The sequence below is a fragment of the Erigeron canadensis genome, chromosome 1 (assembly GCF_010389155.1).
Source record: "Erigeron canadensis isolate Cc75 chromosome 1, C_canadensis_v1, whole genome shotgun sequence".
NCBI classification, from domain to species: domain Eukaryota; kingdom Viridiplantae; phylum Streptophyta; class Magnoliopsida; order Asterales; family Asteraceae; genus Erigeron; species Erigeron canadensis.
This window is the reverse complement of record NC_057761.1, coordinates 47,781,266-47,794,568: the sequence shown is the minus strand read 5'-3', so window position 1 is coordinate 47,794,568 and position 13,303 is coordinate 47,781,266. Positions and strand designations below refer to the sequence as shown.

General features: G+C 31.4%; 2 protein-coding genes across 2 annotated transcripts; one reads left to right on the top strand and one right to left on the bottom strand.

The window, feature by feature from the left end:
- Positions 1 to 982: 982 nt before the first annotated feature.
- On the bottom strand, positions 983 to 6,328 carry LOC122584289 (probable magnesium transporter NIPA9). Its single transcript, XM_043756501.1, has 9 exons — positions 6,126 to 6,328; positions 5,031 to 5,129; positions 4,306 to 4,435; positions 3,928 to 4,016; positions 3,291 to 3,347; positions 3,150 to 3,208; positions 2,188 to 2,308; positions 1,912 to 2,060; positions 983 to 1,423 (listed from the first exon to the last, which is right to left on the bottom strand). Exons 1-9 carry the CDS (start codon positions 6,234 to 6,236, stop codon positions 1,225 to 1,227), a joined length of 1,014 nt encoding a protein of 337 aa, XP_043612436.1. The 5' UTR covers positions 6,237 to 6,328; the 3' UTR covers positions 983 to 1,224.
- A 3,582-nt stretch (positions 6,329 to 9,910) lies between these two features.
- On the top strand, positions 9,911 to 11,464 carry LOC122593800 (peroxidase 24-like). The gene is made up of 4 exons (XM_043766254.1): positions 9,911 to 10,228; positions 10,346 to 10,537; positions 10,764 to 10,929; positions 11,055 to 11,464. The coding sequence occupies exons 1-4, from the start codon at positions 9,911 to 9,913 to the stop codon at positions 11,462 to 11,464; spliced, it is 1,086 nt and encodes a 361-aa protein (XP_043622189.1).
- The last annotated feature ends 1,839 nt before the right edge of the window (positions 11,465 to 13,303 follow it).

The window sequence follows — 13,303 nt, the reverse complement described above, 5'->3', positions numbered from 1 at the left end:
TTGACATTTTGATGAAGCATACCAATAAGCATTACGAAGCTTCAATGCTAACATATTTAATATCATTATGTTTAGTAAAGCATTTTCATTGGCAAATTGACCGTTGATCAATCTAAAATTCATCCCAATTAATCAATCTAAAATTCATCCTAACAACAAGATGATAAATTGATAAAATGTGAATAAATCAATGGATAGAATTTAGAAAGATGATGATTTTAAGAGGATTATTAGGTTATTTTTTAAAAGGATTTATGATATCTAAGTGCACTAACACTATGTTTTTGAGTTTTTATAAAAAAAGGAAAAGAAAAGAATCTAAATGATTTTAAAACAAGTTGAGTTCTTGAGTTTTTTTTATGCTTCATTCTTGAGTTTTTATTGAAAGAAAAGAGAGGAGAAGATTGGATAACAGAAGAAAAGATAAAAAGTTATATTGGAAAAATATATTCTTGAGTTTTATCATTAAAAAAAAGGAAAGTGAATAAAATGATTTTGAATGTATTCTTGAGTTAATAGAGAATGAAAAGAAAGGATAAAAACATATAATTTTACATTTATACCTTTATAATTATTAGAACCCACTATATATCTTTAAATGGTAGATTAAACTTTCTCACACAAATCCTTCCATTTCTGGCCAAAAATGAGAAAAAAGAATTTGGCTCCAAAATCCCTCTTTTTTCCTTTCTATCACTTTTCTTTTCTTTTAATAAAAAAAACTCAAGAATGCCAAAACATATGTTTTCTTCCCCATTCCTTTCTTATCCCTTAAAAAGAAAACTCAAAAATGAAACATTAAAGATGAAAAGGAAATGAATTGAAAAGATTTGAAAAGAAGTTTCAGTTATTTTTATTCTCTTCTTATCGTATCAATTCTTTTCTTTTAAAGGACTCTCTTTTGTTTTTTCAAACTATACAATTTAGAATTCTCAAAATGACTGACCTAATTTCAAAAACATCCGCCAAATCAAAATCAAAATTAAAATGACAACTAGAACATAAAATATATATTTGGCTCGGTTCAATCTATAACAATACCCAGATTTGTCATAATATCTTTGCACCCTCATAGACTACGTTTTGGTTCAGGAAACGGTAACATTTTGTATACATGATGGAACTATGGAACATCCGGCTCTAATCGACTCAAATGTGTATAAATTCTACTTGAACACAACTTAAAAGTTGGACATTTTCATCTTGTTTATCACCTTAACTCCATCACACTTTTGCTTTAGATGGAGATGTTACCAAATGATGCAATGTAGCTGTCTGGATAATGGTACTAGGGTTTGAGCTTGGCTCCCGATTTCTGAGAGAGCTAGGTTGCCTCCTCTCTACTTGTCGCCACTTCCGAGGAAGTAAACGAATTAACCGTGTTGAAGTTACCAATAAAATAACACCAGTAACTATAAGCAACCTGCAGTTGGACCCCAGACAGAATATCAGATCGTCTACCATGTTAAGATTATGGCCCAAGTTAGTAAAATGGGTGGGTCATCAAACTAAGGAATTTTTTTAATGCAGGTCAGGTTGAACCTTGCTTGTGCCTGCTACAGTTTTCAAAAACTTACAAGAGATTACAATTGGGCCAATATTACGAGTTTATGACACAATAATTCAAAAAAGCGTTCAGGGCCAAATAACCCCAACCTCCATATAAAAACTACAGAACTACTAACATTGACCAATTACTCAAACCGCCCTACCAATTCATTTTGCCACCTCTAACTTTCATATATAATGTGCTAGCTATTTAGGAGGTGCTAACCCCTTTATGTACACTAGGGAGTACAACTCCGTCTGAGATAAAATGTGGCCAGACAGCCAGCTATAAACTAATAAAAATTGCCACCTCTAATAATGAATAAACAACATTCCAAAAAATAGAGTATAAATTGATATTACCATCCAAGCAAAAGCCAGGCACGAGATGTTGGACTTTCAGGCAATCGCTCTCCAAGAGCAAGCATACCAGCAAGTACACCTGTCACGATTGAAGCCACTGCAGCACATGTCGACACGACAACTGCTCTCCCATGCTTCAAACCACGTGTCTGTTTATACACGATAAAATAGTCTTTTAATTAAATCCAAACAAAGAAAATTAGCAGATGGGCAAAAATGATAAATTAAGGAAAGCTATTGCAAATTGTTCTCGAAGATGGCGGATATCTCAGAGACCTGGTAAACAAAGCCTGTACCACTACAGCATATACTGATTGAAATGCAAACTGGAACTAGCAACGCTGAGAATCCCTGCTCCAGAAATACAAATCCCATTTTTGAAATTACAGATGCAATCCTGCAGTTGTGAGATATAATCCTAAATAAAATTGCAGTGATACATTACATAGAGGGGATGTATGTAGAGGCTCATTTATTGGAACTATATACACCACCCAAGTCTATAATCATCATAACATAATTATAGGAAAACACATTCTGATAAAAAGAGCGCTAGTTGACCAATAAGAGAATCTCATATTAAATCAATTGAATCCTTAATATTGAACTAATTTTATCAACTAACCCCTCTTTCCAACCAATTTTACTAGATAAGCCTTCCTCTAACTAAAGAATCTTTCCAAAACTTATGATAACCCTTATTTCTCAAAATATTAACAATGACCCCTTTTCTTTTAATAAACACCGAAACAAATTTCCTATTTAATTTTTTAATATTTATAAAACCAACACTAACAAATATAACAAATAAGAATATAATACCCTGGGATGGATGTAAAGCCAAACAAATAGTATATTAGCATCTGCTCCAAGAAAATTTGTGTCACGAAATTAAGGATTTAAATAATACAAATTGTTTTATACGTAAACATAATCTTTAATAGTACTCCGTAATTATTAGTTATTCAAATATTAACAGATTGTTATCATACACTCTCCGTGTGTCCACACAGGTCAAAAGCCTAAATACAATTTTTACTAGGTCCGGCCAAATGTATGCCAGGAAATCGAAAAATGAAACATACGTCCGTACACTATAACCAAATACTTAATCCCGATTTAGATGCGAGTTTCATAATTTAGTTACATGTTTATGTATGTAAGCTAACAAAAACTGCTAAACTTTTATAAGCATATACAAAAAACAAACTTATATTCCATTTCAAAGAGAAATATACCCAAACAAAATGCCAGATTCCAAGCCATATATAATCTCCTCAACAACTTCTGACTGCATCTGTATATATTTGAAAACAATACTTAAGAATTAAAACTAGATGACAAAACCGAAATATAATTTGTGTTGGAGATGAGAATACCAGCTCTTGCTCTCTTCGCTGACGCCTGTAAATACGTAGCCATCCATTCAGGAGCACCTACAAAAAGAAAACTTAAAATCATAACTGCAACCTGATAACCTTTTCTTTTAACAGATGAAGAACCATAACAACCTATTATACAAACATGGAACAAGACCAAGTGGTTGAAAACATAGCTGGAACGAGACATCTATATATTAGATTTGAACTAATATAAGAAAGTGTGTGTTTGATACACACACACACACATATTTAGGTATCAAAAATATAACACTCCTATTTATGTAAGACGTATGTACAAAAGCATCCACGAAAAGATGAAGTAAAAGTTGAGCAAATGATGAGCGGCAATCAGAGGGTACGTGGAAAAAATCAAGGGCATCAGATCAAGGTATATACAAGCAAGATTTCAGCAAATAGTATATTGATACCAACGGTTGGTGCCTGACACCAGTTAACTACACTAACTAAATAACTTTAACATATTACATCATTATCCAATAATATTGAATCAATGACATAAACAAAATCACCAAATGAAAGAGGCAAGTGAAATGTGCCCAGGCAGAGTACAAGTAAATATTCCATATAACACAAATAAACTCAAGTCAGATGGTGCAGAGAGTAAGATACCTACAAACAAAAATGCAACGCCACATGCTAGCCAGGGTAAGTGAAAGATAGAGATTAAGGAAGCTTTTTGCTCCTCCCCTCCCGCACCAACTCCTGCATATTCAACAAAAAATAATACTATTTTGAAAATGAACTTTTAGCTAGACAATTTTAATTTTGCAACACTTTATGAAGAAAAAGCATGCTTTTCAAATCGTTGCATGATAAGTCGCAAATCATGGACTGAATTATAGTTCTAGAAGATTTTCAAAGCAACCAGATGATAATACTTGATCACTGATACTACTATTCATTAGCTTCATTCATCGCATATAGTAGTATCAGATAATCAGATTTTATAGAACAGCTTTCTTATAAAAGAAACTTTGGAAACTCACATTACCTATGGTGCCAAGGCCAGCTAATGTAATTCCCATCCAATCAACAACATTCATGACTTCCTTCAGGTAGAAATGAGAAAAGACGGACAGAATAGCAAGGCCACAGCCGGAAACAGGTTGAATCACAGAAACCTACAGCATATACAGGACATACAGGAATGAAACATAGAAGTCGGATATGATCTTGCAAATTACATGATGACCATTAATAACAAATGTCATTTTCTGATAGTCTACTTTCGCTAAAAGGTTATAGGAATGATATTTCAGATACATGTGGATGAATACGTGATGCTTGAATGTGCATTTGTTATGTGATACTTAATAATCAAATTCAGATAAGTAGATAACCAACTATAATAGAACATGTAGCTGGAGATATTACTTTGATGTTCTTCTTACATTTTGGTAACGCAAACATAGCTATTAGAGGCTAGGCACCCAAATAGACACAGAAAACACTTACAGAAAAAAACATTGATGAAGTTGTGATATCAGATCAGCAGTTATTGGTGTTGGTGAATTATGATTTTTGTGTAACTAATGACAAAAAATGTAAAAGGGACCCTTTTAAAATTTGTAAAAATAGCTTTATATAATCAACTTATCATTGCTACTTCAAGTCTCAAAATCAGACAATCAGTTTCATATCACATTCCCAAAAGCACCCTTGAGACGAACAAGAAATTCACGTTATAGACAAAGAGAAGCTTGATAAGAGACTTACTGGAGCTAGTGATAATGCTCGTAACATCAACAATGCCCCAAAGATATCCATGAGAAAGCCTATCAGCCAAGGTTTATTAGAAGCATATGCTCTTACCACCTACAAATGAAACATCCAATTAAATTATTAAGCCTCAAATTAATATTTTCCGATGTAGATCATCATCAAATTCTCCTCAATAGATGAAAGTTTGTGGATAAATAAACACATATTTCAAGTTTTCAACTAATCTACAGGTAAGCTTTGGTTATATGCAGGTGTTACAGTTTACAAGAAGATTGGTTCACCTTCAAATAGCAATCTCAATCAAAATTACTTCCATGCATATATAGAAAATGACCAAAGTTTGCATCTAACTCTTTTTTGCCGCATTGTATTAAACAAATTGTGATGTGAAAAAAGAACGGTTCCTCTGTGTCTAAATAATATATTTCTTAGGCATACTAGTCTTTTCTCTTTCAGCTATCAAGTATTACACAGGACCATCACATACTTGACTCCTAGGCGTTAACTTAGAGGCAAAACCGACTCAAATCCTAATATGTGCAAACAATTTCTAGAAGCCACACCAATCTCCTTAGGGAAAGCTTTACCTAGCCAAGTCCGTGCGACATTGTGCTTGGTCATCGTCTACTAGTGGCCTACCAACTGTAAAATATTTGGAAATATATCCAACTATAGCCGGAAATCAATAACATGCATCCGCGAAAGAAGCATCAGATACATACAACAACAGCTAAGTCTGATGATTTTATATCCCCCATACTTGAAAAAATCCAAACTAGACTTTTTCCATAATAATAATCCAACTTATATGTGTGTGTGTGTGTGTGTGTGTGTGTGTGTATAATATGATTTAATTAATGTAACTGGATCAATAATAGCCACCAAATAATTTAACATATTTTTTAAAAAGAAATCTACACGCATATTAGCAATTTCAGACATATATAATTAATATATTTGCATCATATTTACATTTACAATATTAATTAATCATTAGGAGAATGTACATTATACACTCACGAAATAAAATAAATAATAAACAGAAAAAAAAGAAATAATAATTAAAAAAAGGATGGGGGTGGGAGTTGCCTTGAGTTTAAGAGAGAGTGGGGGGAGAATGACGGTGCCCTTTTTCTGAAGAACTTTTCCGATGTTGTTCCCGGCGGTCGCTGCCACCGTCAGAAATATCGATTCCCACATCTCTCTCTCTCTCTCTCTTTCTTCCTTTCTTTCTTTTTTTAATAAAATATTTTTTCTCCTAATTTTCGGTATGAGATGTAACGGAAGAAGAGCTGATTGCTGGAATATACCCCCCTTTATTTTGTTCCGCGGTGTTTGAGATTAATTATTCTTTCATAAACACGTGAGCAATTACGGTGAGAATGCGAGATGATGGGGTGATAGGTCTTGATAGATCATAGGAGGTGATAGATAATATAGTATAATAGCTAAATGTCTTAGTTGTACGAGTTTTGATCTTGGATTTAAAAATTCGTCGAAAATATATCGAAGGACATCTCTAATGAAATAACATGAAATTTTAAGAACACCCATATAATTTTAATGATTTATCGATGTACGGTTTTTGAGATAAAAGATTTTGAATGAATTGGATAAATAAATGATTTATAGAAAAATGTTTGGTTAGATTTGAGTAGAGAAAATGGGTAATATAGTTATTTTAGATAAATATATAATTGATATATGGATATTTTGGGAAAGTAAATGTTGAAACTTAAAATGTAGACAGGGGAGATCTGCTTAATAATATAGTATAGATATAGATAGATCGAATGACATCTCTAACGAAAGAGTGTGGAATTTTAAGAACACCCATATAACTTTTATGATTTATTGATATGCAGCTTCTGAGATAAAAGATTTTGAATTAATTAAATGAATAAATGATTTTATGAAAAAATGATTGGTTGAGATTTCAGGAGATAAAAAGGGTAATATAGTTATTTTAGGTAAATATAGAATTGATAGAGGTGACATTTTAGGAATATAAATGTTGAAACTTAAAATTTAGACATGAGTTTTTTGCTTTATAATATAATATAGATAAACTGGTTTATTTACTTATTAACCTTCCTTATATACCGTTAAATTATAAAGATTAAAGTGATATACATCTAATTTGATATTTAACTAGAGAGATGTCGGATGAGAGTGACTTTATTTACATTAACTTTTTTTACTTTCCAACATAGCATCTGATATCAAACATTATCTCCATTACCAGTTATCACCACCACCACACTGCCCCGCCACCTAAGTCCCCACGTTGCATGAATCCCTCTCTAATAGTCCATAAATTTAAAATTTTAAAATACATCAAATAATTTTTATGAGTTGTTAAAAAAAATTAAAATACAAATTAAAATAGTTATATTTTTACCATTAAATACAAAAAAGCTTTCGTTATACTTAAAAGTAAAAGTTATCTATTAAAGTTCGGCATGCAAGGACATGTAATCAATCTATCACAGATTGAGATTAAGATTGAAATACATTAACTATGATCATTGGTCTAAAATATACAGGTATGATGATATACATTTTGTCGATCCTCCAAAGATGAAGATGTATCTCATCCCAAATCATTGAATCATTAAGACGTGCAAATTAATGGCTTTTATTTCAACATCCTTACATTTTTTATTTTAAGTCAATATACCTTCAATGATTATATATGATTATATTGACAAAATTCAAGTCTTACACTACATATCATACTGACTATATACATTTAATCTTCCCATGACCCTTTTAAAAAAATCGTTGAAATATAAGGATCTAATACTAGCTTAGATTATACATCTGTAATGGTCTGTTAATTTACATATTAGGCCTTTTATAAAAGAGACATATATATATATATATATATATTAATATATATATATATATATATATATATATATTAATATATATATTATATATTAAATTGAAACTTAACTATATACATACGTAGTATAGTATAATCGGGTTGTATTTTGTTGTATATCAGACTATATGAATCTAGCAAATACTACATGTAAATCATTTCACATGTCGTAGACATGGTGAAATTGTGTTGTATGCATATATTCAAAAAGTTTTAGCTACCAGCATTCCGTTACAATTACCAGCTATTAGCTTACAGTTATCAGCTACTAACTAGTTTTACCAATATATCATCTTAGATTAGGTCGAAAGTCTACATTATAAAATTTCCATTCAAACAAGAGCCAAACAAACTTTTTGTATCAACGGAATTGTCCCTCTAATGAATAAATAGGAGTAAATGTGATATAATATATTGATGCCTCGCTAATTAAGGGATTAGTGTGATTGTATTTGTTCAAATCTCTTTATTGAGCAACTTAAATTTGATCGGAAATATGACATGATCACCAATAAGGTGTTTAGGATTGTACTTCAAATTATCTGATTATTAAGTTATGCATAACTCAAATATTTAGAAAATTGTTTGGCAAAAAATTAGATAAGTTGTGTTTTCGTAAGATAAAATGCAACTTTAGAAAAATATGCCATTTTTTAAATGTAAAATTTATTCTAGAAATGTAATCTTAAACACCCTTGAAACTCATGTTATGTTCACTATTTAAAATCAAACTAACGAAATTGCAAATACTTCATCTATATAGACCAAAAATACACACCAAACCAGTTATTCATTTGTGTATATATTACATTTCGACCATAGTTTACGATATAAATTATGGGAAAATGATCCGTACTATATGACTTTACTTATCTTAGGTATTGTCATGTTAAAAAAAAAAATACAAATTAAACATTTGAATTTAATAAATATACGTAATCCCTGAATTTTATATAACCCCTTCCCCTGAAATACACATGTTTTATCTAAGATAAATACTGAATGCTTTACTTAAGCTTTTTTCCAGATTTTGTCAAAAATGATCCATACAGTATGACTTACCTATCTTAGGTACGTATTGTCATGTTAAAAATAATTATAAATTAAACATTTGAATTTGATATATATACATAACCCCTGAATTTTACATAATCATCCCTGAAATAGTAAAATACACATGTTTTGCATGCTTTATAAGTCTTTTCATAAATAATTGGTTGATTTCTCCAATCATTCATTTTATTTAATGTTCTTAATAGAATAACTGAAATACGTATACCATTATTCGACCACGTACCATGTTCTTGTAGATAAAGAAATGCTTTCGTTCTTAAATATTTATTACATTGGGTTTTCAACAAATTAAATTATCTAAAAGGAAATTTTTAAAATTGCATTTTCTCTATAAAAACGCAAAAAATTCCTCTTTCAATTCAACGAAACAATTTTCTATTTATAAATAATGTTTTCCATAATTATACACTACAAAATGTAATTTCAAACCCCCTCTAATATATATATATATATATATATACTTGCAAAATTTTATAAAAATATGTAGCCCAAAGCAACATTCTACTTGAGGTCTTATAGTAATTACTTAGGACACTTTAATTGGTTAAATTTAAACACCACCGACCATTAATATTAAGTTACATATATCATCCGTCTCTAATATTATACTGTATAATATTTTTACTACCCTTTAAGTCAAATATTTTTACCTCAATTACTTACACCATCTGTCATCGTCATCACACGGCCGCATTATGTGGGTATCGTGCTAGTTTTAATTAGACTCATCTCATCTCATTTTCTCAAGAATATTCAACATCCGCGCCAGCTAATTAATTAAGCCAAATGATTATAAATGTCAATGTATATAGTCGTAGGACATTGGTACGTCTATATAAAGAGGTATTGGAACGTACAGAAGATAGACTCATCTCGAAACATTATCGAAGTAATTAAAGAACCCCAATTAAACATGAGGAAGAACAGTATTAGTATTATTTTTGTTTTATTAATGGTTGCTTCCATTTTAGTAGGTGACTGCATGGCGGGTGGTAATATTGGTCACAATAATAATGATCATGGCCGTGGTCATAATGGTCATGGTCGCGGAAATGGGCATGGACATGGTGGTCATAATGTTGGGGGTTTGATGATGCAATATTATGAAAATAAATGTGGGTCGGTTTCGGTTGAGAAAACAGTAAGGGAAATCATATGGAGCAAAGTTGGTGCAAATCCTGCCTTGGCTGCCAAGCTTCTAAGGCTTCATTACCATGATTGTTTTGTAAGGGTAGGTATATATATATATATATAGTTAAGAAAAGATCGAGAAGGGTTACATGTACGTATATGTTTAATTTAATTGGTAATTAATATATATATTGAATTTGAATCTCTCTTTAATTAGGGATGTGATGCATCAATTCTGTTGGATCCTGTTCAAAATTCGACAACAGAGAAGACGGCGGGCCCAAACAGATCTGTATCCGGATACGAGATAATTGATGAAATAAAGACGAAGCTAGAAGGTGCCTGTCCTGGAATTGTATCTTGTGCTGACATTCTTGCCTTGGCAGCTAGAGATGCAGTTTCCTTCCAAGTAAGTAGTACTCGTAATTGATTGATCGATATATTCACATTAAAACTAGTCTTAATTAGTTTGACTATATATGAGCCTTTAATTTGAACATATATGTATATATTATTGGTGTATATATATATATTTTAATATTAATGATTCTGTTGTTAGAATATGAAAAATTCTAGTGCTTTATTATTGATGAAATTGAAATTATAATATATAGTTATTGAAAATTTGCATGCAGTTTCGAAAGGAAATGTGGCCAGTTTATACCGGAAGGAAAGACGGAAAGGTGTCATTGGCGTCGGAAGTAGGTGCAAATTTACCATCTGCAAATGCCAATTTCACAACTCTTCTAACTCAATTTGGAGTCAAAGGCCTTGACCTTAACGATCTTGTCACTCTATCAGGTAGATAGTAGTGTAGTTTTATACGTAGATAGTACATAGTTTCTTTAATTGATTTATACCTCTTTAGAAGTAAATTATACAGTTAATTGATGTGTATCATATATTATTAATTAATTAATTAATAGGGGCACATACGATCGGGAACTCGCGTTGCGTCCTTGTTGCAAGAAGGCTTTACAACTTTACAGGTGTTGGAGATGTCGATCCTTCTCTCGACGCTGCATACGCACAACAATTGAGAAAAATCTGTCCAAACCCTCAAAATCCGGCTACTATTCTCGAAATGGACCCTAAGAGCTCGCTCTCCTTCGACTCCAATTACTATCGAAGTGTAAACCAGCATAAAGGTTTATTTGTATCAGATGCAGCATTACTCACAAACCAACGATCGGCTTTCCTATCAAAGGTTATGGAAAAGCCCGAGGTTTTCTTTGCTCAATTTGCTACTTCTATGGTTCGAATGGGCGCTATTGAACTACTTACGGGTAGTCAAGGAGAAGTTAGAAAAAACTGTCGAGTTGTTAATAGTAATTAATTAACTGTGACTATATGTCATAAATATTTACACATTGTTTCATACTAATGTGCTCACTGTCTTCTTAATTTTATGGTTTTTTTTATTATATTCACGTACGTATCATTATTGATTGTTCTTGTAACATGTCCAAATTAGGACCAAAAACGTATACTACAGAGTAATATGTAACAATCAGCTCCAATAAAATAACTCGTGTTTGTTATCTTTTGTTTACTGGCCTCGTTATCAAATTTGAGATATACATCGCATGTATAATACGAGTAATGATAAAGAAATAGCATATAGATGTCTCTTCTAGCTTATTTTGTAAAGGTTCACACCATGAAAAAGGTTTTGAATCAAGCTAGGATGTGTAATGAATTTATGATACTCCCTTGGTCATACTAAATTTGTCCTTTTCAATATTTTAAAATCAAAATTTATCAACTTTGACTATAAATATTTCTATTTGTATTATATATATAGGTTTAAGGTAAAATAAAATAAGTATTATAGTAAAACAAATAACACAACAGGTTTTTTTCACTGAAGATCACCATGCATCATGAAAATCATCATGCATCAATTGCGTCGTGAATTTTCGTGCATCAATTTAGCTATGATCTAAAGGTCAAGATCTTGTCCTATTTGTTTTATTTTAATACTTGTTTTACAATACCCAAACCCTATATATATAATAGTTGATGAAAGTTATACCAATGAAACACATATTTAAAACACAATCAATTCATATAACTTTCATCAAATATTATATAACACAAACAAAAATATTTATGGTCAAAGTTTATAAAGTTTGACTTTTAAAATTTAAAAGTGGATAAGTTTAGTGGCAAAGACAAGTATCATGCAATCATGCATGATCATAATATCATATACAATTCAATATCACGTACTAAAGATCAATTTTTATTAAATGTATACGTATGAATATACGTAAATAATCAATAAGAAAATGGATTAGATTGGATAGATAGAATCAAATCAAACTTTCTTGAATAATTGGCATGGCTAGCTAGCCGGGAGTCGTGCCAAGTGATGCACTTTATAAAATACATCTCCCGAGCTCTTAATCTAACTTTAATGCTATACCCTTTTCTTTTATCTCTTCAAAATACTCATTATTAGCGTTTATCATAGTTTTCGGCCGGGGTATATGTTTTAATAATGTACGAGTCATATGTCCGCACAATGCGGCACTGATGATGGTAGCACCGCGGGGTACTGGCAACTGGCGGCGATGGGTGGCGGTGGTGTCAGCAACGGTGGTGGTGCGTTAATGATGGTAATATAAAAGTAATTGATGTTAAAGGGAGTAGTACGTGTAGTTATATTAATGATTGAGGGATTTATGTTGCATATTTTTCCATTAAGGATATTATAGATTATAAATATGTGTTGTATTTTGAAAGCACTCTTAACAAATATGCATGATAAATATAATTTTGGTGCATAAGTCAAAAATTGGCCGTGCGCGATCACCAGGTATTTAGTTTCCATCTATGGTGGTCTGGGTAAGTTTTCCCCTCTAGAATTCTTATGATAGAGGTTTCTTTTTGAGGAGTTTAAATTGGGAATCTATTCGATAAGAAGACTCTCGTAGACCAGATTAAGACAATGTATTCTAGACCACCTAAAATTTACGAGTAATTCACACCTAAAAAAAATCACCTCCACATATAAATGTTGAATGAAGCATTTCTTAGAACAGCTCTATTATATAGTCTGATTAAATCTAATTATTGCGGAGCATAACTTGAAACGAACCTCAAAATCAAAGTTCATATTTATAAGCATATACAAGGCTGTTACATTTATTACACATGCACATGCATGATT

Coding starts and splice junctions, on each gene's coding strand:
- LOC122593800 (XM_043766254.1), top strand. CDS start 9,911: ATGAGGAAGAACAGTATTAGTATTATTTTTGTTTTATTAATGGTTGCT. Junction 10,229..10,345: donor ACCATGATTGTTTTGTAAGG/GTAGGTATATAT, acceptor CTCTTTAATTAG/GGATGTGATGCATCAATTCT. Junction 10,930..11,054: donor CGATCTTGTCACTCTATCAG/GTAGATAGTAGT, acceptor ATTAATTAATAG/GGGCACATACGATCGGGAAC.
- LOC122584289 (XM_043756501.1), bottom strand. CDS start 6,236: ATGTGGGAATCGATATTTCTGACGGTGGCAGCGACCGCCGGGAACAAC. Junction 4,436..5,030: donor GAGCATTATCACTAGCTCCA/GTAAGTCTCTTA, acceptor TATATGCTGTAG/GTTTCTGTGATTCAACCTGT. Junction 1,424..1,911: donor GCCTGGCTTTTGCTTGGATG/GTAATATCAATT, acceptor GTCCAACTGCAG/GTTGCTTATAGTTACTGGTG.